This window comes from Mytilus galloprovincialis, chromosome 1 (genome assembly GCF_965363235.1).
Source record: "Mytilus galloprovincialis chromosome 1, xbMytGall1.hap1.1, whole genome shotgun sequence".
Lineage (NCBI taxonomy): Eukaryota > Metazoa > Mollusca > Bivalvia > Mytilida > Mytilidae > Mytilus > Mytilus galloprovincialis.
The window spans coordinates 2,923,195-2,946,568 of record NC_134838.1 but is presented as its reverse complement, the minus strand read 5'-3'; the positions used below and the strand labels follow the sequence as shown (position 1 = coordinate 2,946,568).

General features: G+C 31.0%; 1 protein-coding gene across 5 annotated transcripts in view; it reads left to right on the top strand.

Annotated features, from left to right (window-relative positions):
* LOC143063004 (intraflagellar transport protein 122 homolog) overlaps positions 1 to 23,374 on the top strand; it is a 60,535-nt gene that overhangs the window by 15,944 nt on the left and 21,217 nt on the right. For 3 of the 5 annotated variants that reach the window (XM_076234938.1, XM_076234930.1, XM_076234912.1), the window contains 10 exons: positions 1,759 to 1,817; positions 3,969 to 4,112; positions 4,796 to 4,933; positions 7,577 to 7,741; positions 8,143 to 8,262; positions 8,574 to 8,692; positions 9,360 to 9,513; positions 9,918 to 10,079; positions 10,707 to 10,873; positions 11,375 to 11,546. In XM_076234938.1, the coding sequence (XP_076091053.1) occupies positions 1,759 to 1,817; positions 3,969 to 4,112; positions 4,796 to 4,933; positions 7,577 to 7,741; positions 8,143 to 8,262; positions 8,574 to 8,692; positions 9,360 to 9,513; positions 9,918 to 10,079; positions 10,707 to 10,873; positions 11,375 to 11,546 (1,400 nt within the window). Of the gene's footprint in view, positions 1 to 1,758; positions 1,818 to 3,968; positions 4,113 to 4,795; positions 5,000 to 6,140; positions 6,156 to 7,576; positions 7,742 to 8,142; positions 8,263 to 8,573; positions 8,693 to 9,359; positions 9,514 to 9,917; positions 10,080 to 10,706; positions 10,874 to 11,374; positions 11,547 to 23,374 lie in introns of all 5 variants that reach the window. The other 2 variants (XM_076234907.1, XM_076234921.1) reach the window with 2 other exon arrangements.

Genomic DNA, 23,374 nt, shown 5'->3' with positions numbered 1-23,374 from the left:
AATGAAACCAAACATAGCATGAATGTTCCTTATGAGGTGCTGACCAAGTGTTGTTACTTTGTTGCTGATCCATCATCCAAGATGGCTGCCAGCCGGGGACTTAGTTTAACATAGGACCCTATGGGAAATGCATACAAATGACTTCTTTTAGAGAACCACTGAATGGAATAAAACCAAACATAGCATGAATGTTCCTTATGAGTGCTGACCAAGTGTTGTTACTTTGTAGCCGATTCATCATCCAAGATGGCCGCCAGCAGGGGACTTAGTTTAACATAGGACCCTATGGGAAATGCATACAAATGACTTCTTTTAGAGAACCACTGAATGGAATAAAACCAAACATGGCATGAATGTTCCTTATGAGGTGCTGACCAAGTGTTGTTACTTTGTAGCCTATCCGTCATCCAAGATGGCCGCCAGTGGGGGACTTTTGAATGAAATTAAAGATGTTCCTTTCCTTATAAATGAGGTTGTGTTGTCACTTTTAGCCAAATTTTATATTTTTTTATATGATTTCAAAAACCCAAGTAGAATCAGGTGAGCGATACAGGCTCTTGAGAGCCTCTAGTTATGATTTGTGTTAAACAAGGATTTTTATGCCCAACCTACGATAGTAGAGGGGCATTATGTTTTCTGGTCTGTGCCTCCGTTCGTCTGTCCGTCTGTTCGTCCGTCCGTCTGTGCGTCCATTCATCCGTCCGTCTGTGCGTCCGTTCGCTTACGGTTAAAGTTTTTGGTCAAGGTAGTTTTTGAAGAAGTTGAAGTCTAATCAACTTGAAACTTAGTACACATGTTCCCTATGATATGATCTTTCTAATCTTAATTTCAAATTAAAGTTTTGACCCTAATTTCACGGTCCACTGAACATAGAAAATGATAGTGCGAGTGGGGCATCCGTGTACTTGGGACACATTCTTGTTCATGTTAATTTATATTTTTCTTTGGTGAAGCATTATTTCTATATTATTGTTGATAAAACAAAGCTGTTATATTGTCGAATAAAATGTTTATACTAGTTAATGTCTTAATAATTCCGTCTATTTTGGTTTCCATCAGTCCATCCTGTGTCATTCCCAGGAAACTTTGTCACTCACAAGCTACTTATCAAGATGTTCTGAAATGTGGATTCAAGTTTCACCAGCATGTCATTATGTGCGAGGAGTTTCCACATTCATTGCTCGTTAACTTCCTGTTAATCAGAAACTTATTGTTATAAAGAGTATTAATAGTTTGCAAGTTACTTTTACTATTCAGAAAGAAACATATCTCTGTGTCAACAGGTTGATAATTAAAATTTTACAGATTATAATTGAAATATATAGGATAAATAAACCATAATTTGTGCAGCACTAACTGCATAAGACATTTTTTTTTATTTGATCAGGAGGATATTATGATATACTTTGTAATTATATATGACTTAGTTGTTAGAGAAACTTTCTTATCTTGTGATACAACACACAGAGGAAAAACAAATTTTGGAGAATTAATGAAAACTTTTTTTTACTAAAGAAGAATGTTTTTATTTTATTTCACAATTTTGTCAATTTAAAGTTTATTTTAAAAAAAGATTGTCACTATATTTGATTTAGGATAACAACTCTGAATAAGTGTGAAAGTGTATAGCAGATATAATTGTCTTCAAGAGATTGTTACATTTTTGTTTTCTCAAATGGATATTATATGCATTTATTTATGGCTTTAAGGTATTTTTTCAATCTTGTTTAATTCTATTTTTTCTTCATATTTTCCCAGTAAGAATTAAGTGTCGTGATCTAGTGAAGAAAATAGCTATATACAGACACAGACTAGCTGTAAGTATCAGTTAAGGCAGGTCACTGTTTTACCATTGGAAATATCTTATTGTGTATTAAGTATTTGAAGTTAAATGTCATTGTACATTACACATATAAAGTTAATGAAGTTAAATGTCATTATACATATAAAGTTAAATGTTAAATGTCATTGTAAATTACATATATAAAGTTAAATGTCATTGTAAATTACATATGAAGTTTAATGTCTTTATAAATTACACATATGAAGTTAAATGTCATTATACATTACACATATGAAGTTAAATGTCATTGTACATTACACATATAAAGTTAATGAAGTTAAATGTCATTATACATATAAAGTTAAATGTTAAATGTCATCGTAAATTACACATATAAAGTTAAATGTCTGTAAATTACATATGAAGTTTAATGTCTTTATAAATTACACATATGAAGTTAAATGTCATTATACATTACACATATGAAGTTAAATGTCATTGTACATTACACATATAAAGTTAATGAAGTTAAATGTCATTATACATATAAAGTTAAATGTTAAATGTCATTGTAAATTACACATATGAAGTTAAATGTCATTGTAAATTACATATGAAGTTTAATGTCTTTATAAATTACACATATGAAGTAAAATGTCATTATACATTACACATATGAAGTTAAATGTCATTGTACATTACACATATAAAGTTAATGAAGTTAAATGTCATTATACATATAAAGTTGAATGTTCAATGTCATTGTAAATTACACATATGAAGTTAAATGTCATTATACATTACACATATGAAGTTAAATGTCATTATACATTACACATATGAAGTTATATGTCATTGTTAACTACACATATGAAGTTAAATGTCATTGTAAATTACACATATAAAGTTAAATGTCATTATACATATAAAGTTAAATGTTAAATGTCATTGTAAATTACACATATAAAGTTAAATGTCATTGTAAATTACAAATGAAGTTTAATGTCTTTATAAATTACACATATGAAGTTAAATGTCATTATACATTACACATATGAAGTTAAATGTCATTGTACATTACACATATAAAGTTAATGAAGTTAAATGTCATTATACATATAAAGTTGAATGTTCAATGTCATTGTAAATTACACATATGAAGTTAAATGTCATTATACATTACACATATGAAGTTAAATGTCATTGTAAATTACACATATAAAGTTAATGAAGTTAAATGTCATTATACATATAAAGTTAAATGTTAAATGTCATTGTAAATTACACATATGAAGTTTAATGTCATTGTAAATAACACATATAAAGTTAAATGTTATTGTTAACTACACATATGAAGTTAAATGTCATTGTAAATTACACATATAAAGTTAAATGTCATTGTAAATTACACATATGAAGTTGAATGTTATTGTAAACTACACATATGAAGTTAAATGTCATTGTTAACTACACATATGAAGTTAAATGTCATTGTAAATTACACATATAAAGTTAAATGTCATTGTAAATTACACATATAAAGTTAAATGTCATTGTAAATTACATATGAAGTTAAATGTCTTTATGAATTACACATATGAAGTTAAATGTCATTATACATTACACATATGAAGTTAAATGTCATTGTAAATTACACATATAAAGTTAATGAAGTTAAATGTCATTATACATATGAAGTTGAATGTTAAATGTCATTGTAAATTACACATATGAAGTTTAATGTCATTATACATTACACATATGAAGTTAAATGTCATTATACATTACACATATGAAGTTATATGTCATTGTAAATTACACATATAAAGTTAAATGTTAAATGTCATTGTAAATTACACATATAAAGTTAAATGTCATTGTAAATTACATAGGAAGTTTAATGTCTTTATAAATTACACATATGAAGTTAAATGTCATTATAAATTACACATATGAAGTTAAATGTCATTGTAAATTACACATATGAAGTTAAATGTTATTGTTAACTACACATATGAAGTTAAATGTCATTGTAAATTACACAAATAAAGTTAAATGAAGTCATATGCTATTATTACTTAAACATTTGCAGTTAAATGTTATTGTCAACTGCAAAAACTATATGTAAACTTGAGAAAGAAAATGTTTTGATACTGAATCATAATGATAGATGTGATTGTTTTAGGTTCAGTTACCAGACAAGATAGTTATATATGAACTGTATTCTGATGACTCAGCAGATATGCATTACAAAGTGAAAGAGAAAATAAACAGGAAGTTTGAATGTAACCTGCTGGTTGTGTGTTCACAAAATATCATATTATGTCAGGTAATATAACATTGGAAATAATTATGGACAACTAGGTAAACTGGTACTTGTCTGTTATACCACCAAATTAATAGTACTTCACATTCAATTTTTCAATTTCATATGAAAAAGGATAAACAAATTCTCCCTTGAATTTGACAGTTGTTTAAAATCAACCCTAAACACGTAGCTTAAGTGTTACAAAGCACAATCCTGTTTTTATTTGATGTTTCTAAATATTTTGGGAACTTGAGATGACATGGCTACTTAAGCTTGTTAGCAGAAAAAAAGGAGTTGAAATTTGATAGGTTTACCTCCAAGATGGTTATATTCTTATATCAATATATGCAATGAAATTTTCAGTGTATTACTGGATAGGATAAATAAAAAAAAAATTGAATTGCCAATTTAATAAAATTTGATAGGGGAAAAACACTGTTGGAACTACACCTTCAGAGTAAATACATTTTGCTTATTATTATAAAAAATATAATATTTCAAGTACTACCAATGCATAAATTTGACCTTTGACCTCAGGTATGTATGTTTGGGTCTTTGGTATGAACTTTAGGGACAGACTTTTGTTATGAAGCATATAGTTGTTTTATCATAAGGCTGTGCTTTAATTACCAACTGTATTATCAAGGAAATGTTTGCATTTGACATGACGGGGATTTACTATTGCTTTGTATTATGTCTTTCAGGACAAGAGATTACAGTGTTACTCATTCCAAGGTGTAAAGGAACGCGAATGGATGATGGAGTCCTTGATACGATATATCAAAGTCATTGGCGGTCCATCTGGTCGCGAAGGCCTATTGGTTGGGCTGAAAAATGGACAGGTAAATTGTACTGACATGACACCATATGGCAGTGAGGGGCTAATTGTGGGACTTAAGGATGGACAGGTAGGGTGGTCTTTCTATGTGTTTAGATGTGGCACCAACCTGTGTGATCTTTGTAATAAGAAAATAACAGTAAGTATATGGACATGAAAACAGAGATCAGAATAAGTTTGTCAGGAGTTAACAGGAATTTTAGATCTATTCTTCTTTCAATTAAGTGGAAAATATTAGATATATGGTAGATATTGCTTTTCTGTTAATAATAATTATGGTTCAAGTTTGTAACCAAAACAAAATACAAATTGACAAGGGATTCTATGTTTTTACAGTTTATTGTCTTGCTTCAACAAAGTGATGAAGTCAAGTCTTAGGTGTGTCAGCCTCGTCATTGCTGTCCACTTCATTTACAATTGTTTAAGTTTAGTTTAGGTTGTTTAAGGAGAACTTTTAATGGTAAGTAAATGATATATTACAGACAGTTTTAATTCTATTGGTACATTAATGATTAGTAACCAACCCTCATTGTCCATAGACTTTGAAACTATGCAAAAGTTTCAAAATTTTCATTGGTGAAAACCCATAATGAAATTTGATGACTATCTTATGATTCCTACTATAGTTTTGTTTGCTTAGATTTTCAGCAAGGTCATGATGAGGAACTTAATTATTGTGAAAGTGGAAAAATAATAATTAACTATATATCACATGAAAACCAGTACACTTTACATGTAATAGCTTAGTGATACCTCATATATTTCATTTTCATGTTCATGTTTTATAAAAAAAAAGATGAGAAAAATAAATTAAAAAAATTATGTAAAAAATCAAAGTGAGCAATGAATATAAAGCAATTTTAGAATCAACTTTAAAATTAATGGTTTCTTGCAAAGACTGTGCTTTTGTAGACACAAACATTAAAAGCATGTTTTTATAATATGCAGTAAGTTATTTTCTTATTACATGTATAAAGCTTTCTCTTTTCAGTTTTATAACTGTCAGTCGTGATATATAAACAGATATACCTACATAATATTTTATCAATATTTACATACACAACTAACATGTTAAAATACATTCAAATCATCAATACTCATTTGTTATACAAACTCTACTGAAATGTCTACCTGTTGTCTAAGGACCAATCTACTTGATATTTAAATACGAGTCTACCTGTTGTCTAAATACGATGTAATGTTTATTATAGGATGGCGGTAGTGAGGTATATCTGTTTGGGCAATGTGTGGGGGAGTGATTAAGAATATCTGTTATAGTTCTGTATCCATAGCAACCTAGTAGACATTTCATCAACAAATTCATCATTAACTGTAAATCTAACCTCATTTCTTGTTTCTTTGATCTTTTAATTTCAAGAAATTCTTATCAAATTATACATTTATATCAAATCTTATTTTCATTTTGTGTGTTTCTTCAATAGATGTTTTAAAAAAGAAATGTTGGACAATTTTTCTTTATAAAATTGGAACTCATAACTATAACAGAATAAGATTTAATGGTGGTCAGTATTTAATGGTGGTCAGTATTTGGTGATAAATGGAACAAGTTGATTTTAATGTATTAGTAGAGTGAAAGAAATCAAACACATCAGTTTACAATTAGTAAGCACAATATATCTCTTTCTACAACAGATAACTTCAATTCCATAAATTGAAAAGTGTTAAAAATAAAAGAAGTAGGTTCAGTTTTCATTGTACAACGTATATGCTCAGGCTATTTATAGACTATAAGTCTTATTTACAGTAGACCTTAGATATGAAGTATATTATGTATCTTCAGTTTAGTACATAATTAAATGACATATATAATAAATGTACGCAAAGCATCCACAATTTTAGTTTTATACTCTAGCATATTTACAAGCGTGGACACACTTCCTTTTAATTTAAATATTTTAAATATCAAAAGCAAGTACATGTTGTGCAATGAATTAACACAAAAATGACATCCCAATAACCAATTGTTGGGCATAGGGATAAAATGAAATGCGATCAAACCTCTCATGTCCCAAGCTTGGCAGCTTTATTTTCAGGACATCATCTAAACTTTAGCCTTTATCTTGTAATGAAACATATTGTTTGCTGTGATTTCTTTATATTTTATTTCTTTTCTGTAAACTTTTGCAGTATTTAGTCAACTCTGATCAATGTTTTATTAAAATTAAGTTAAACTGTGCATTGTAGGTTTTGAATAACTCTAAACAAGAACTTTGTGATACAGTTATCTCCCATATTCAAATTGTACCTATTTTTGTCTGGTTTGCACAGTGAATGCTGGAGGGTTCTTATTTTTTACAGGTGGTGGGAGTTGGGAAACTAATTGTGTATTTAACTCCTCTTATGGTTCCGATCCTGATTAATTAAGAATTTTAAAAAGTTTTTGGTTTTTCATTTGTATTTTTTGAACATGTCATCAGCAATTAGATCTAACATTATATGATTTCTAACTAATATTTATATGCTGAAATGAATTTTAACCCTTTGAATGCCTGTTTTAAGGTATTTTGTTTACCAAATGGAGCACATCCAAAGTGGGAATCTCCTATAAATCAGAAAGTTTTTAGGTGTGGATGGCATCATCAGTTGTTTCTGCACTAAGGTAACCTGATGTATATTTATTTTGCAGATAATGAAGATATTTGTTGACAATGCATTCCCGATCATGTTACTTAAACAGAGTACATCTGTCAGATGTTTGGATATGAGTGCCACCAGGACCAAGTTAGCTGTTGTGGATGAACATAATACTTGTCTGGTATATGATCTCAACACTAAAGATCTACTCTTCCAGGTAAACTGTCGTTTAGATATGATAAAATTTATTGACAATATTTATGTATTGAAATTATGTTTTAAATATTACTATTGCTAAGGCAATTTAATTTTGAATGCACACTTCCAAAAAATTGAGTACTTGAACTACTGATGCATATAATTATTTACGTATTCTTTTAGAATTTTGGGCTCCAGAAGTTTGATTGTATGTCAATGAGTTACCGAACCTATTTTCTTATGGTAAAAAAATCCCCCAAATATATATAACTAAAGTAAGCTGCTGATTAGGAGACTTGACTTAAAACATTGTTTTCTCCATTCAAACATTTGAATCTCTGACAGTTGGAAGTTATTCAATGCTATGTTATCATTTTCATATTGTCATCAAACTTGTTATTCTATAATCTATATTGACAGGAGCCGAATGCTAACAGTGTTGCCTGGAATACTCACTATGAAGACATGTTGTGTTTCTCTGGGAATGGTTTACTAAACATCAAAGCTAGTAACTTTCCTGTGCACCAACAGAAATTACAGGTAATAAATTAAGTTTAGAAATTGTGAGATACCAATCAAAGTTACTGAAAATTATGAATTTCCTCTGTGTGGATTACCCTTTTAAACTTTTTTAGTTGTTTGAATCTTTGTAAGAGTAAACAGATTTCATAATAAATATAATGCACAATAATGATATTCAATAACTTTCAATCTAAAATGATTTGCTTTTCATGATGTTTTCCATTAGTAAAAATGAATAGATAACTGATATGTTTTTATACAATATTGGAAATTAATGTTTCTTACACAGATGTGTCATTGCTTTAACTATTTTTATTTTTTTATTTCAGGGTTTTGTTGTAGGGTTTAGTGGATCTAAGATTTTCTGTCTCCATGTGTATTCTATGTCATCAGTAGACGTGCCTCAGTCAGCACCTATGTATCAGTACCTTGAGAAGAAACATTTCAAGTAATGCATAACAACCTCTCTCAAATCTCATAACTTTACCTGTTATTGTTGTTGATGTTGTTTTGTTCTGTGATAAAAAATGTATTTTTATGATACATGTAGATTATATAACATATTTTCATATACTAGCAGATATTGTTTTGGGTTGACAAAAGGCAATTTTAAGGGGAACCGTTAGGTTGTTCAATGATATTTTGTATACATATGTATTAGCATTGGCACATCTCATTTCCATGGAGATTATACTAAACTCTTTAAAAGCATTATAAAAGGGGATTGAAATAAAACATGAGATTAATAAACTGCATTATTGTTATATAGATAAAACAAATATATGTTTTTATGATGTTTTGCCACATCATGTTTACATCCCAGGTACATAAGCTTTTTCCACCTGTCTGCATTGGTATGGAGCACAGAATGGCCAAAACTTCTATCTTGTCTTTTCCCCTCCTTCATGGGGGTTGACATACTGTTTCTTTTGACTTATTGTGATTTTTATTGTACAATCCATAGCCAAAAGTAGATAAGCATATGTATATTGTATGTTTACAAAATAAGAAACAAGATAAAGAATTGAGGGGACAAGGGCAGTAGATTGCTGTCTAGAGTGATAGATTTTTTAATTGATTTTATCTTGCATCATTTCATTTTTTAAACTTTACAGGGATGCATATAAAGTAGCCTGTTTAGGGGTAACAGAAGGAGATTGGGAAGCATTAGCTCATGAGGCCCTTGAAGGATTAGATTTTGATACAGCAAAGAAAGCATTCATTAGGATCAGAGACTTGAGATATTTAGAACTTATTCACAGTATAGAGGTAATATATATCAATTAAAAAAAAAATCAGGTTTCAAATCTTATTGCTTTTTGCTTTTAACTATAAAATGTTTATAAATTATTAGACAAAAATTATCAAACACATAGAAAACTAAATTTTGAAGTAAAATCCAAAAAGAATAGGTTTGTTCCGCTAAATAAATTGCTTCATAAACTTTAAATTCAAACATTTTTGATTTTTACGAAAAAAATTTGCAAAAGTAAAAACTGTATTAAGTATCAATTGCAATTTTTGAAATCCTAATAATTGGTCTCACATATTTTTCCATCGTTTAATAATCAAAACAATACATGTGCGCAAAAATTCCTGATTTTCAGTTCTTATTAAAGTGTTTGCTAGCATTTTAAGAGTTCATTATTAGATTTATCTTTCTTTGTATTCAGGAAAGGAAAAAGAGAGGAGAGAATGATAACATGATATTCCTTGCTGATGTATACAGTTACCAGACTAAGTTCCATGAAGGAGCCAAGCTATACAAGAAAGCTGGACAGGAACAGAGGGCTATGAATATGTATACAGATCTCAGAATGTTTGATTATGCTAAGGTAACTAATCTAATATCATAAGTCAGGAGCTGTTTGTTTTGTTCAGTGATTTTACATGTCAACAATATCTATTCAGAAAACATCTGTATATTGGTAAGCCATTGTAAACTGACAATCTAAATTATAATGAAAGTGACTTTTTATAAAATGCGGGGCTATCTTTCTCCTCTACTTTGACACTGTGGTTTCATCTCAAATGTTAATTAAGTAGGATTGCCAGTTTTCTTTCAGATGGTGGATGATTCTCTATATTGGAACTCCAGCTTCTTAACCAACTAAATTTGGCCACCATGATAAGGTCATTGGTGCTGAAAGTGGCATTAAGTACCATAAGTGAATCAAACTATCTTTCTTATATATATATATATATATATATATCACATTCATAGATATGTAAGTGTATAGTCAAATTTTCCAGTGAATGAAATGTTTCCAATATTTTTTGAACATGTAAGGGAATATTTTTTTCATTTGATAAGCTTTAATGTAGTAATTGTTTGAAAATAATTGTAATATCTTTAGATTTATCTAGATTGTTTTTAGATAGAAAACCTGGTTGCTGTAAAAAAACCAAAAAAAACCAAGTGTCAACCCTGTGTCGACTGACTAAGAAATTTGTTATTTTAGGAATACATAGGTTCTGGAGATCCATTGGACAAGAAGATGTTGATTACAAAACAGGCAGACTGGGCTAAAAGTAGCAATGAACCTAAAGCTGCAGCGGAAATGTACATCTCAGCTGGCGAATTCTGTAAAGCTATTGATATTATAGGGGACCATGGCTGGGGAGATATGTAAGTGTAATAATTATCAAAATGGCAAAATAATGGTACTATATAGTTAGGTTTTAAGGTTCCATTTACAAAAATATCTTGATATTATAATATAGGGGACCATGACTGGGAAGACATGTTAGTGTAATAATAAATAGAATGGCAAAAAATGTATCCAATGTGGTACAAATGTATGTCTTGGATTCTATTTTTTAATTTCCATTTATTAAAACATAATCAGTGAGTCACTTATACTTAATTATCAATTAGATTAGTGTCCAATTTCTTTAGAAGAACCTTGCTCAGTTTCATAGCAGATGGAGATATGAATTGTTTTTGTTATGTTGCAAAGTACAATAATATTACTTTCCTTGCCTTCACATTATGGTATATATAATTATTGTATTTTGATAACAGGTTGATAGACTTAGCCAGGAAGTTAGACAAGGCAGACAGAGAGGCATTATCCAGAGCAGCCATGTATTTAGCTATATATAAATAATTATTGTATTTTGATAACAGGTTGATAGACTTAGCCAGAAAGTTAGACAAGGCAGATAGAGAGGCATTATCTAGAGCAGCCATGTACCTTGCTAAGTTAGAACAATATCCATATGCTGCTGAAGTCTACAGTAAGATGGGAGACATTAAATCTCTGATATCACTCCATGTAGAGGCTAAACACTGGGAAGATGTGAGTTCATAGAGATGTGTAATACTATACTCCCAATCATGAGCAGGGGGCTATATTGTATTCATCTTGTCTATCCCTTCTGTTTTATCACACATTTCTTAGGTACATCTGAACAGGTGGACTTCATATTTGGTCATCACCTTCTTGTTTTTATACGACCACAAACATTTTTGCGGTCGTATATTGGAATCATGTTGTCTGCGTCGTTGTCGTCGTCGGGGTCGTCCGAAGACAGATGGTTTCCGGATAATAACTCTAGTATAAGTAAACAGAAATCAATGAATTTTAACACAATGTTTATAACCACAAAAGGAAGTTTGGGATTGATTTTGGAGGTTATGGTCCCTAAGGTTTAGGAATTAAGGGTCCAAAGGGGCCCAAAACAAGCATTTATCTAGTGTCAGGACAATAAGTTGTGTATAAGTATTTCAATTGTTCTGAAATTGTACCACAATGTTATATTTTAAGGGCTATGAGGCAAACAGTCTAGGAATAAAGAGCCAAACAGGGGCCAAAAACAAGCATTTTTATACAACCGCAAAAAATTAGATTTTTGATATTTGGGCCTGGTTATCAAATTGGTCCACATTGAGGTCTAAAGGGTCCAAAATTGAATTTTATTTGATTTCATCAAAAATTGAATTCTTGGGGTTCTTTGATATGATGAATCTAACCGTGTATTTAGATTTTGGATATTGGACCATAATAGGTAAATGTCCAATTTAAAAATTTTAAGTTTTTAATTTTAAGTTCTTAGACCACATTCATTCTGTGTCGGAAACCTATGTTGTGTCAACTATTTAATCACAATCCAATTTCAGAGCTGTATCAAGCTTGAATGTTGTGTCCATACTTGCCCCAACTGTTCAGGGTTCGAACTCTGTGGTCGTATAAAGCTGCGCCCTGCGGAGCATCTGGTTGTAGTTTCAAGTCAATAAATTTATCTTTCTTTGTCCAGAATGGTTGTTGAATCACCTAAACCAATGGTTTATGAAATCTTCTTTGAAAATTGGAGTTATCTTTCTTTGTCCAGAAAAGTAGTTGAATCAACTTAAATCAATGCAATATTCACTTTACTACCAACTGATAAATTAAAGCAGTCTTTACCATTCAGTGATTACAAGCACTTTGATTACCATTCTAGGGTAAGGCCCCTTTACAAGTGGAAAAGTTTCTGTTCTCTTAACTTAAGTTTGTCTCAACTAAATTTAATGAAATGTGTATAAAATGCTTATTACCTCTAAACTCAGTTTAAGTTCAATTTTTGGCAGCTTTACTTTTACAGTTCTTGAGTTATGTCCCTTTATAACGTTATATGCTAGGGGGCATCATCTGTGTTCCGTTGGACACATTCCCCATTTATTTTTTAGCTCACCTGGCCCAAAGGGCCAAGTGAGCTTTTCTCATCACTTGGCGTCCGGCGTCCGTCGTCGTCCGTCGTCGTCGTCGTCGTCGTCCGTCGTCGTCCTGCGTTAACTTTTACAAAAATCTTCTCCTCTGAAACTACTGGGCCAAATTTAACCAAACTTGGCCACAATCATCATTGGGGTATCTAGTTTAAAAAATGTGTCCGGTGACCCGGCCAACCAACCAAGATGGCCGCCATGGCTAAAAATAGAACATAGGGGTAAAATGCAGTTTTTGGCTTATAACTCAAAAACCAAAGCATTTAGAGCAAATCTGACATGGGGTAATATTGTTCAACAGGTCAAGATCTATCTGCCCTGAAATTTTCAGATGAATCGGACATTTCGTTGTTGGGTTGCTGCCCCTGAAATGGTAATTTTAAGGAAATTTTGCTGTTTTTGGTTATTATCTTGAATATTATTATAGATAGAGATAAACTGTAAACAGCAATAATGTTCAGCAAAGTAAGATCTACAAATAAGGCAACATGATCAAAATGGTCAGTTGACCACTTTAGGAGTTATTGCCCTTTATAGTCAATTTTTAACCATTTTTCGTAAATCTTAGTAATCTTTTAGAAAAATCTTCTCCTCTGAAACTACTGGGTCAAATTTAACCAAACTTGGCCATAATCATCATTAGGGTATTTAGTTTAAAAAATGTGTCCGGTGCCCCGCCCAACCAACCAAGATGGCCGCCATGGCTAAAAATAGAACATAGGGGTAAAATGCAGTTTTTGGCTTATAACTCAAAAACCAAAGCATTTAGAGCAAATCTGACACACTGTAAAATTGTTCATCAGGTCAAGATCTATCTGCCCTGAAATTTTCAGATGAATCGGACATTCCGTTGTTGGGTTGCTGCCCCTGAAATGGTAATTTTAAGGAAATTTTGCTGTTTTTGGTTATTATCTTGAATATTATTATAGATAGAGATAAACTGTAAACAACAATAATGTTCAGCAAAGTAAGATCTACAAATAAGTCAACATGACCAAAATGGTCAGTTGACCTCTTTAGGAGTTATTGCCCTTTATAGTAAATTTTTAACCATTTTTCGTAAATCTCAGTAATCTTTTAGAAAAATCTTCTCTGATGAAACTACTGGGCCAAATTAATCCAAACTTGGCCATAATCATCATTGGGGTATTTTGTTTTAAAAATGTGTCTGGTAACTCGGCCAACAAACCAAGATGGCGGCCATAGCTAAAATTAGAACATGGGGATAAAATGCAGTTTTTGGCATATAATTCAAAAACCTGGGATAATTCCAATATAAAGCATTGGTATTGAATTAATATTTAAGAAATATTTGAACCATACCATTTACTTAGAATGAAGACCATGTTTTCAGTGTCATGAGTTTTAGTTAGTTGTACTTTGTTGTTTAAAATTTTCTTTGTGGTAATAAGATATAGCAAAAAGAAACTCTTCAATGAAAAGTTAAAATTATACTGCATTTCCTTTTGTGAACAGTCTGGACAAGGTACAATATATGTTTGTGATAGAGTTTGCATAAGTTAAAATATAATGAGGACACACAAACTGCTTAGCATTTTCAGATATATTATCATGTAGATAAATAGGATTTATATAATTATATGATAAATCTGATTAGCTAGCATTCTAAATTTAGAATGTAAAATTAAAGTATAAAATAATAATGATGATGAAAGGGAAGAATACAGATAAAGGACAGCAAATAATATTAACAGTGATTGAAATAGCTTAGTGATTATTTTGCTGTTTATATTTATTTTACTGTGTTGTGCAGTTGAAAATAAAGTAGCATACAATTAAAATTAAATGTATCTAATTTACAAACACATGTAAATTTAGCATTTTTTGCATGTTCCCAACATTGGCAACAAATTATGTCAATGTTGTTGTCGAGAAAACTTTTTTGTAAAAGAGAAGGATGAAGTTAAAACAAGTTTTTAATGGATATATTTAAATGTTTAATGAATAATCATTATAGTTGCATTTAAATAAATTAAAAATATTTGAAGCATTTGTGTTCTGTTGTAACTTAATTGTGAACTGATATATACTTTATTTGTAGCTCTACAAATTGAAAATTAAAAGATGTTCTTGCTATTATTTTTATAATTTCTAATAATATCTGACTATGTAAAAATAGGATCTATTAGTGATAGATCAATGAAATTGTGTACAAAACGGATTGCTGTCAGTTCATATCAGTTTGGGGAATTATATGAGGCCCTGCCCCTTTGGTCATGACCATGATCTAGTGACTTTAAAGTAGCAATTATTATGGCCCAGCAAGAAAGTTGTGGGGGCCATATATTTTTACCCTTGTCCGTCATTCCATCATTCCACAACAAACCTTTCATACATACTTTTTTTCTTAACGCCTTCAGATCTTGGGCTGTTATTTGGTATATGAGTTAACCATGATGAGTTACAGATCAAGTTTAAGTTTGTTCTACTTCGCTTATTTTTTGCAGAAATTAGGGTCATACAGTCTTTGTACTTTGATAAATTGTTGAAAATCACAGTTATACAAACTTTATTTTCTAAATGCAGTTAGATATTGAGCTGATTTTTGGTGTGATAGCTAGTTAACCATGATCAGTTACAGTTTAAGTTAGGTTTCGCTGGGCTCCGCTGATTTTTGCCTTAATTAAGGGTTAAAGACTTTGAAATTTGTTGAAAACAAGTTAAACTGATATTTTTCTAAACGCTTTCAGATATTTGGCTGATAATTGATATGTGACTTGACAATCATGAGTAACAAATCAAGTTTAAGTTTTGTTAATTAAGCTCCACTAATTGTTGTAAAAATTATAGGCTTTGGAATTTATTAATTGTTGAAAATCACATTTATATGGACTTTTTTTCTAAACGCCTTCAGATATTGGGCTGATTTTTGGTATGTCACTTAACCCTGATGAATCAAGTTTCAGTTAAGGTCCACTCAGATGATTTTTGACGAAAATTTAAAGGGTTAAAGACTTTGAAAATTGTTGAAAATCACAGTTATACAGACTATTTTTCTACATGCCTTAAGATTTTGAGCTGCTTTTTGATATGTGAGACTACTATCATGTTTGAGTCCATATGTGTTGTGAAATTGCAGATTTTTCAACTTTTTCAGACAGGGTCATTCATGTAGTTCAGACATATCTAGCTAGTATAGTCAATTGTTAAATTTTCAGACATATCTAGCTAGTATAGTCAATTGTTCAGTTTTCTACGCAAGTAAGTTTGATAAGAACTACATATGTACATGTGATAGATCAATGATATTTTGTATGAAGATGCAATACTATTATAATATATCAATTTGATGACTATTTTGTTGCCCTGGCCTCTACAACATGGTCCAGTTACTTTGAATTAATTAGTTTTTTTGAAATTATTCAATGGTAAGTTTTCTTCATAACTTAGATTGAAATTAAAATATTTACAAGCACAAAACTGCTTTGAACATCAATTTGTATTGACTGATTTCAAATGTCATAGTTCAAACTTCTGTACTCATACATATGAATGAAGTAAACATGTATTGTTTTAAAACATTTAAGGGGACTCGCGGATCTAAATCAAATTTTTTATTTAATATAGGATTTCTCTATATTTTTCTATAAATGAACTTTATCTTATACTTAATAGAAAAATGAAATAAAAAAATGGGGTCACCGTTCATTTACGCTCACAATCTGCCTTCGAAAGAAGCCTACATTTTTAATACATGTAATGTCCTTTTAAACCGGATTTTTGTGACAAAAATGTCGGTTATTGATTTGGGGATGTACGGCAGGCGGGCGGGCAGGCGGCAATCAAATGTTGTCCGTGCATTAACTCATGAACCATTCAACCAAAGCTTTTAAAATTTTAATATGTTGTTACTGACAACTAAATGCAGGTCAAGTTCAATAATTTTGACTTTTACCGTTCAGGAGTTATGGTTCTTGAAAGATTGAAAAATGGAGTTTCCAGTCGTGTCCGTGCATTTACGCATGAACTCAACAGTTCTACCAAAGCTTCCCAAATTTTAATATGTTGTAACTGATGACAAAATGGAGGTCAATTTAAATAATGACGATTTTGACTTTTACTGTTCAGGAGTTATGGTTCTTGAAAGATTGAAAAATGGAGTTTCCAGTCGTGTCCGTGCATTTACGCATAAACTGTTCTACCAAAGCTTCCCAAATTTTAATATGTTGCTACTGATGACAAAATGGAGGTCAAGTTCAATAATGACGATTTTGACTTTTACCGTTCAGGAGTTATGGTTCTTGAAAGATTGAAACATGGTGTTTCCAGTTGTATCCGTGCATTTTCTCATGAGCCATTCAACCAAAGCTTTTGAAATTTTTATATGTTGTTACTGATGACAAAATAGAGGTCAAGTTCAATAATGACAATTTTGACTTTTACCGTTCAGGAGTTATCGTTCTTGAAAGATCGTAAAATGGCGTTTCAATTCACGTTGTTGCATTTACTCATGCACCATTCAATCCAAGCTTTTCAGATTTTAATATGTTGATACTGATGACAAAATGGAGGTCAAATTTGATATTGACGATTTTCACTTTTACCATTCATCAGTAATGGTTCTTGTGATATATAGCCAGGACACAAATAAATGTTAATAAATCTGGTTTGCTGTCGTTGTGACAGCCTCTTGTTTTCTGTTGAACTAATAGGAGAAATAGCGGTAATATCGAAATAAAAAAAGAACTAGATTACAGAAATCGCTTAAATCGTACAATTATTTAGTCATGTTAGTTTATGTACAGCTTATTCGAAAACAACAATAAAAAATTTATGTACAGCTTATTCGAAAACAACAATAAAAAATTTATGTACAGCTTATTCGAAAACAACAATAAAAAATTTATGTACAGCTTATTCGAAAACAACAATAAAAAATTTATGTACAGCTTATTCGAAAACAACAATAAAAAATATAGGTCACCGATGGGCTAAAAAGATATTTTAATTTTAATGCCAAAAAATGACATTTTTGCACCAAAGGGAGATAATTTGGAGCTTTTTCAATGATATCTACATTTTAAAAGTCACCTGTGGCCAACACGAAATGATTTTTTGGAATGATTTTTGAACCATGTGATAAAGTAACAACTTTAAATAATGAATAAAATTTGTAATAAAAAATTAATGTTTATTTTTTTTCTGAAAATCTTATACCCGAGAGCCTCCTTAAACTAAATTTTACTCTTTATGAACATTAGTGCATTAATGTTATCACCTTAATGCCTTACATAATTATACCCCCGCTTTAAAAAAGGGGGGGTATACTGTTTTACCTCTGTCTGTCCGTCAGTCCGTCCGTCAGTCCGTCCATCAGTCCGTCAGTCCGTCCGTCAGTCAGTCCGTCCCATGAAACTTTCGTCACATTTTTCTCAGGAACTACACATCCACCCTTTCTGTAATTTGGTATCAACATTTATATATGTCAGCCATACCGTGTGATGCGTTTTCAGATTCATCACTTGACAACTTCCTGTTTACCGAACACTTGTCTGATTTTACACATTATAGCCAAGTTGAAAATTTTCGTCACATTTTTCTCAGGAACTACAATACAAGGATTTCTGAAATTTGGTTTCAGGATTTATATAAGTCAGCTATACCGTGTGATGCGTTTTCAGATTCATCACTCGACAACTTCCTGTTTACCGAACACTTGTATGATTTTACACATGATAGCCAAGTTGAAAATTTTCGTCACATTTTTCTCAGGAACTACAATACAAGGATTTCTGAAATTTGGTTTCAGGATTTATATAAGTCAACTATGCCGTGTGATGCGTTTTCAGATTCATCACTCGACAACTTCCTGTTTACCGAACACTTGCATATTTTTACACTATTAATATTATCCACTTGCGGCGGGGGTATCATCAGTGAGCAGTAGCTCGCAGTTTCACTTGTTGAAACTCGTATTTACTTAATTTACGAAGTCTGTTATAATGAATATATGGATATGTTTGGCAATACTGCTTACAAATGTAAATATGAACAATTGCACCAGCAGTACCATTTTCGTGAAGCTATACAGTTTTTTGTACATTAAAAAAAAAAAAAAAACATGATATTCATCATTATTTAAAAAAAGGACATAATATAACTTTTCTTTCCTTAGCCAAAGGCAATATGAGCAACTATAATTGCACTTTGATATTTTATTTTATTCCAATACATGAAGCATACCATGCTGAGTTCACACGTACCGGGTAATTCAAATTGGTTTAATTGGCATTCCAAACATTTTACGTTCTAACCTCATTTCTCATTCAAATTGCAATGCACGTCAAATTTGCCTTACTGTCTTAATGATGTTATCTTTTAATTCCTATTAACAAAAAGGTATTTCTAATGCGAATTGGATAAAATGAATTAAAAAAGAAGAGTGGGTGAATGTGAATAGCGAATTAGATTCGAATTGAATATACATGTGAACAAGGCATCAGTATTCTAGATACATCTATATGTATATCTATAAGAAAGTCTTAACAAGTGACAACTCTTTGGCAGAAAACATATATTATATCCATGATATATTTAAAGTTACTAATCATATTAGCTCTCATTATGCAATTGTTCATCTAGCCTTTCATATATTGCATTAAGAACTTGTAACAGTTTGTCCTCATATTGTACATTATTTGCATATATGTATTTATAGATTTTTAAAGATGCCAAGAAGAAAAAATTGGAGGGCAGCAGAGGCTAAACGTGGTGTGAAAAATCCACAGAAAAAGACACTGACGGACTTGACTGGGGATACTGGCCCCATAAACAGTACTAGAATTGACCTTGACCTGGGTGATACTGACACCCTCAACAACAGTATCTCAAATAACATGGGGGATACTGACCTCCACTCAAATACAAACAACAGTACCTTGAATTTACTTGAAAGATCTAAATTGAATAAACTTGAAATATCTGAACTAAATATGCTTGAAATATCTGAATTGAATGAACATGAAACATCTGAATTGAATGAACATGAAACATCTGAATTAGATAAACCTGAACTATCTGAGATTAATCAAAACAGTAACAATAACTGTGCAAAAGAATTGAATCAAAACAGTGACAATAACTGTGCAAAAGAATTGAATCAAAACAGTGACAATAACTGTGCAAAAGAATTGAATCAAAACAGTAACAATAACTGTGCAAAAGAATTGAATCAAAACAGTAACAATAACTGTGCAAAAGAAACTTGTCATATACGAACAGATTTTCTGTTAAATGAATCAAACAATAGTTATGCCAAATCAGATTCTCATAGTAATATCCAAACTGATCTGTTGCAAAACCAAAATGAACAACCTAGAAATAATTCAGAAGAAGTGCTATCAAAATATTTCAATTCTTTTAATGCAAACTTTATTAAATTTGGAACTTTTGACCAGTATGCCACAAAATTTGCTGCTCAAAGCAGGGGAAACCAATGTACTTGTAATTGTTTAGTTTTCTTATCTCTTTCGTCTTTAAATTTTGATTCAAACACATTGAACCTGGATTACATTTTAGATAAAGGAGATGAAATTTACAGGAAGCATGTTCAAGAACTAATAACACAGGGATTATTTAAAAATATGCTTTTGAATTTTGATGAAATTCCTGTCAAAATTGAAATTACTGAAGGGATTTTTATCATTAACAAACAAAATATTCTGTTTGGTATAGCTTTACAGTATCAAGAGTTGACTGGATTTCTCTCATTACAAGAAGCAATTCAAAATTGTATTAAGCAGTCAAACAAATTTCTTATAATGATTGGAGCCATATGTTCAGCAGTTTATTATTATAATCATATATACTATTTTTTTGACAGTCATTCTCATTCAGAATGTACACTAAATAATCCATTAGATTCCTCTGGCAAAAGTATTTTGATTGGATTTGCTGACTTACATGACCTCCTCAGTTACTTGTATGCTTTTTACACAAGTTTACAAATTGATTTAGACTCTCAATATGAAATTTTACCTGTATGTATCAGTAGTAAAGATGCTGAGAAAGATGGGACCAAGCAGATGAAGAATTATTTCGATGATCAGAAACGAAGGAACACAAAACAAAAAAATAATTCTTACCAGCATATAAAGGTACCCAAATTTGTATATATGAAAAACTACATGCAAAATAGAAGAAAAGAAAAAAATTATAGAAAGACTGAAGCAGATAGAAAGAAGTCTCAGAGAGAAAATTCAGATATAAGACCAATTGTAAGACAAAGAGAACTTGTTGCTAAAAGAAAGGCTAGAAAGACTGAAGATTTCAATAAAAGAGAACTTGCTGCTAAAAGAGAAGTAAGAAAGGATACAAATTATAGAAGGGCTGAAACTGAAAAGAAAAAGGCTCAAAGAGATAATTCTGATTTAAGACAGATAGAAAGACAAAGAGAACTTGTTGCTAAAAGAGATGCTAGAAAGAATGAAGATTTCAATAAAAGAGAACTTGCTGCTAAAAGAGATGCTAGAAAGAATAAAGATTTCAATAAAAGAGAACTTGCTGCTAAAAGAGATGCTAGAAAGAATGAAGATTTCAATAAAAGAGAACTTGCTGCTAAAAGAGATGCTAGAAAGAATGAAGATTTCAATAAAAGAGAACTTGCTGCTAAAAGAGATGCTAGAAAGAATGAAGATTTCAATAAAAGAGAACTTGCTGCTAAAAGAGAAGTAAGAAAGGATACAAATTATAGAAGGGCTGAAGCTGAAAGTAAAAAGTCTCAAAGAGATAATTCTGATTTAAGACAGATAGAAAGACAAAGAGAACTTGTTGCTAAAAGAGATGCTAGAAAGAATGAAGATTTCAATAAAAGAGAACTTGCTGCTAAAAGAGAGGCTAGAAAGAATGATGTTTTCAAAAGAAATGAAACAGAAAAGAAAAAAATTGCCAGACAAAATGAAGACTACAGAAAACATGAGTCCCAACGGGACTTCCACAGAAAACAAGAATATAGGTCACATCCAGAAAATTTAGAACATGAGCGTTTGAAGAAACACAGTTCTAGACAGAACAAACTAGATATAGACAGATGTTATGATAAGACAGTTAAAAGTACTAAAAGAAAAAACATTGATTTCACAGATCATGAAAAAAAACTAAAAAAGAAAAGAGTTCAAGGTATAACTCTTGATGCTTGCATAAGAAATTTTAAAACAAAAATTAATGATGGTCCTACATATATATGTACTTCATGTGAACAAACTTGGTTTTGTGATTCTGTAGTTAATTCTAAAACTGTCAAAATGACCACTCCTGCTAACATGTCACATTGCTTTACTAATTTTAAATCTGTACAAGACATAGAATGGATATGTCATACTTGTCTCAATGCAATAAAAAAACAAAGAATTCCTCGATTTTCAATTGCCAATAAAATGGGATTTCCCCAAAGACCAAAAGAACTAAATTTGTATCCTTTAGAAGAAAGACTGTTATCATTAAGAATTCCTTTTATGCAGATTCGACAGTTGCCAAGAGGTGGACAGTTATCAGTTAAAGGCAATGTAGTAAATGTGCCTGTTGAAGTTCAACCTACAATAAATTCACTTCCACATACATTAGAGAAATCAGGTACAATATCAGTTAAACTAAAGAAGAAACTGGAATTCAAAAAGTGTGATTTTAGTGAAAATGTGAGACCATTTGCTGTCATTTGTGCATTATATTATTTGATGAGAACAAGTGACTTGTACAAGTCTTCTGGAATAGAAATAAATGAGGATTGGATTACAGAAATCGCCAAAATAAATGAAGAAATACATGACAATGAAAACAATAGTGAAGAACAAGAGGATAACCAAGATCAGAATGATTCAGATAATGACTCCGATCATTTCAGTGAAGTAGATGAAAGTGAAACACATGTTGGAAACACAGATACACTGTTAGATCACATTCCAGACGACAATCCACTATGTGATACAGGTTTAACTTTTGCTCCTGGTGAAGGTCAACGACCAATTAGTCTCTACAGTGATCCTGATGCAGAGTACTTATCTTTTCCAACTATATTCTGTGGTCAAAGAAGGCCAGATAACAAAGACAGGTCTGTCTCTGTTCACTATACTGATATTGTTAAATGGGAACTAAGGTCCATGGATAGGAGAGTAGCACAGTCTGTACCAAATATATTTTTCAAGTTAAAAAAAATTCAGTTAAAAAGCATAAGTGATAAGGTCTATCTTGCTCTAAGAAGGTGTCAATCAGAAGGAAAAAAATGGACAGCAAAAGATGTACTGAATCCTAACACTGTAAATGATCTTGTAAGATTAGATGAAGGTTATTATATCTTTAGAAGTTTAAGAAATTCTCCAGTATACCTTGAAAAGAGGAAGAAAGATTTGTTTGCAATGATCAGACAGTTGGGTCTTCCAACATGGTTTGGCTCTCTTTCATCTGCAG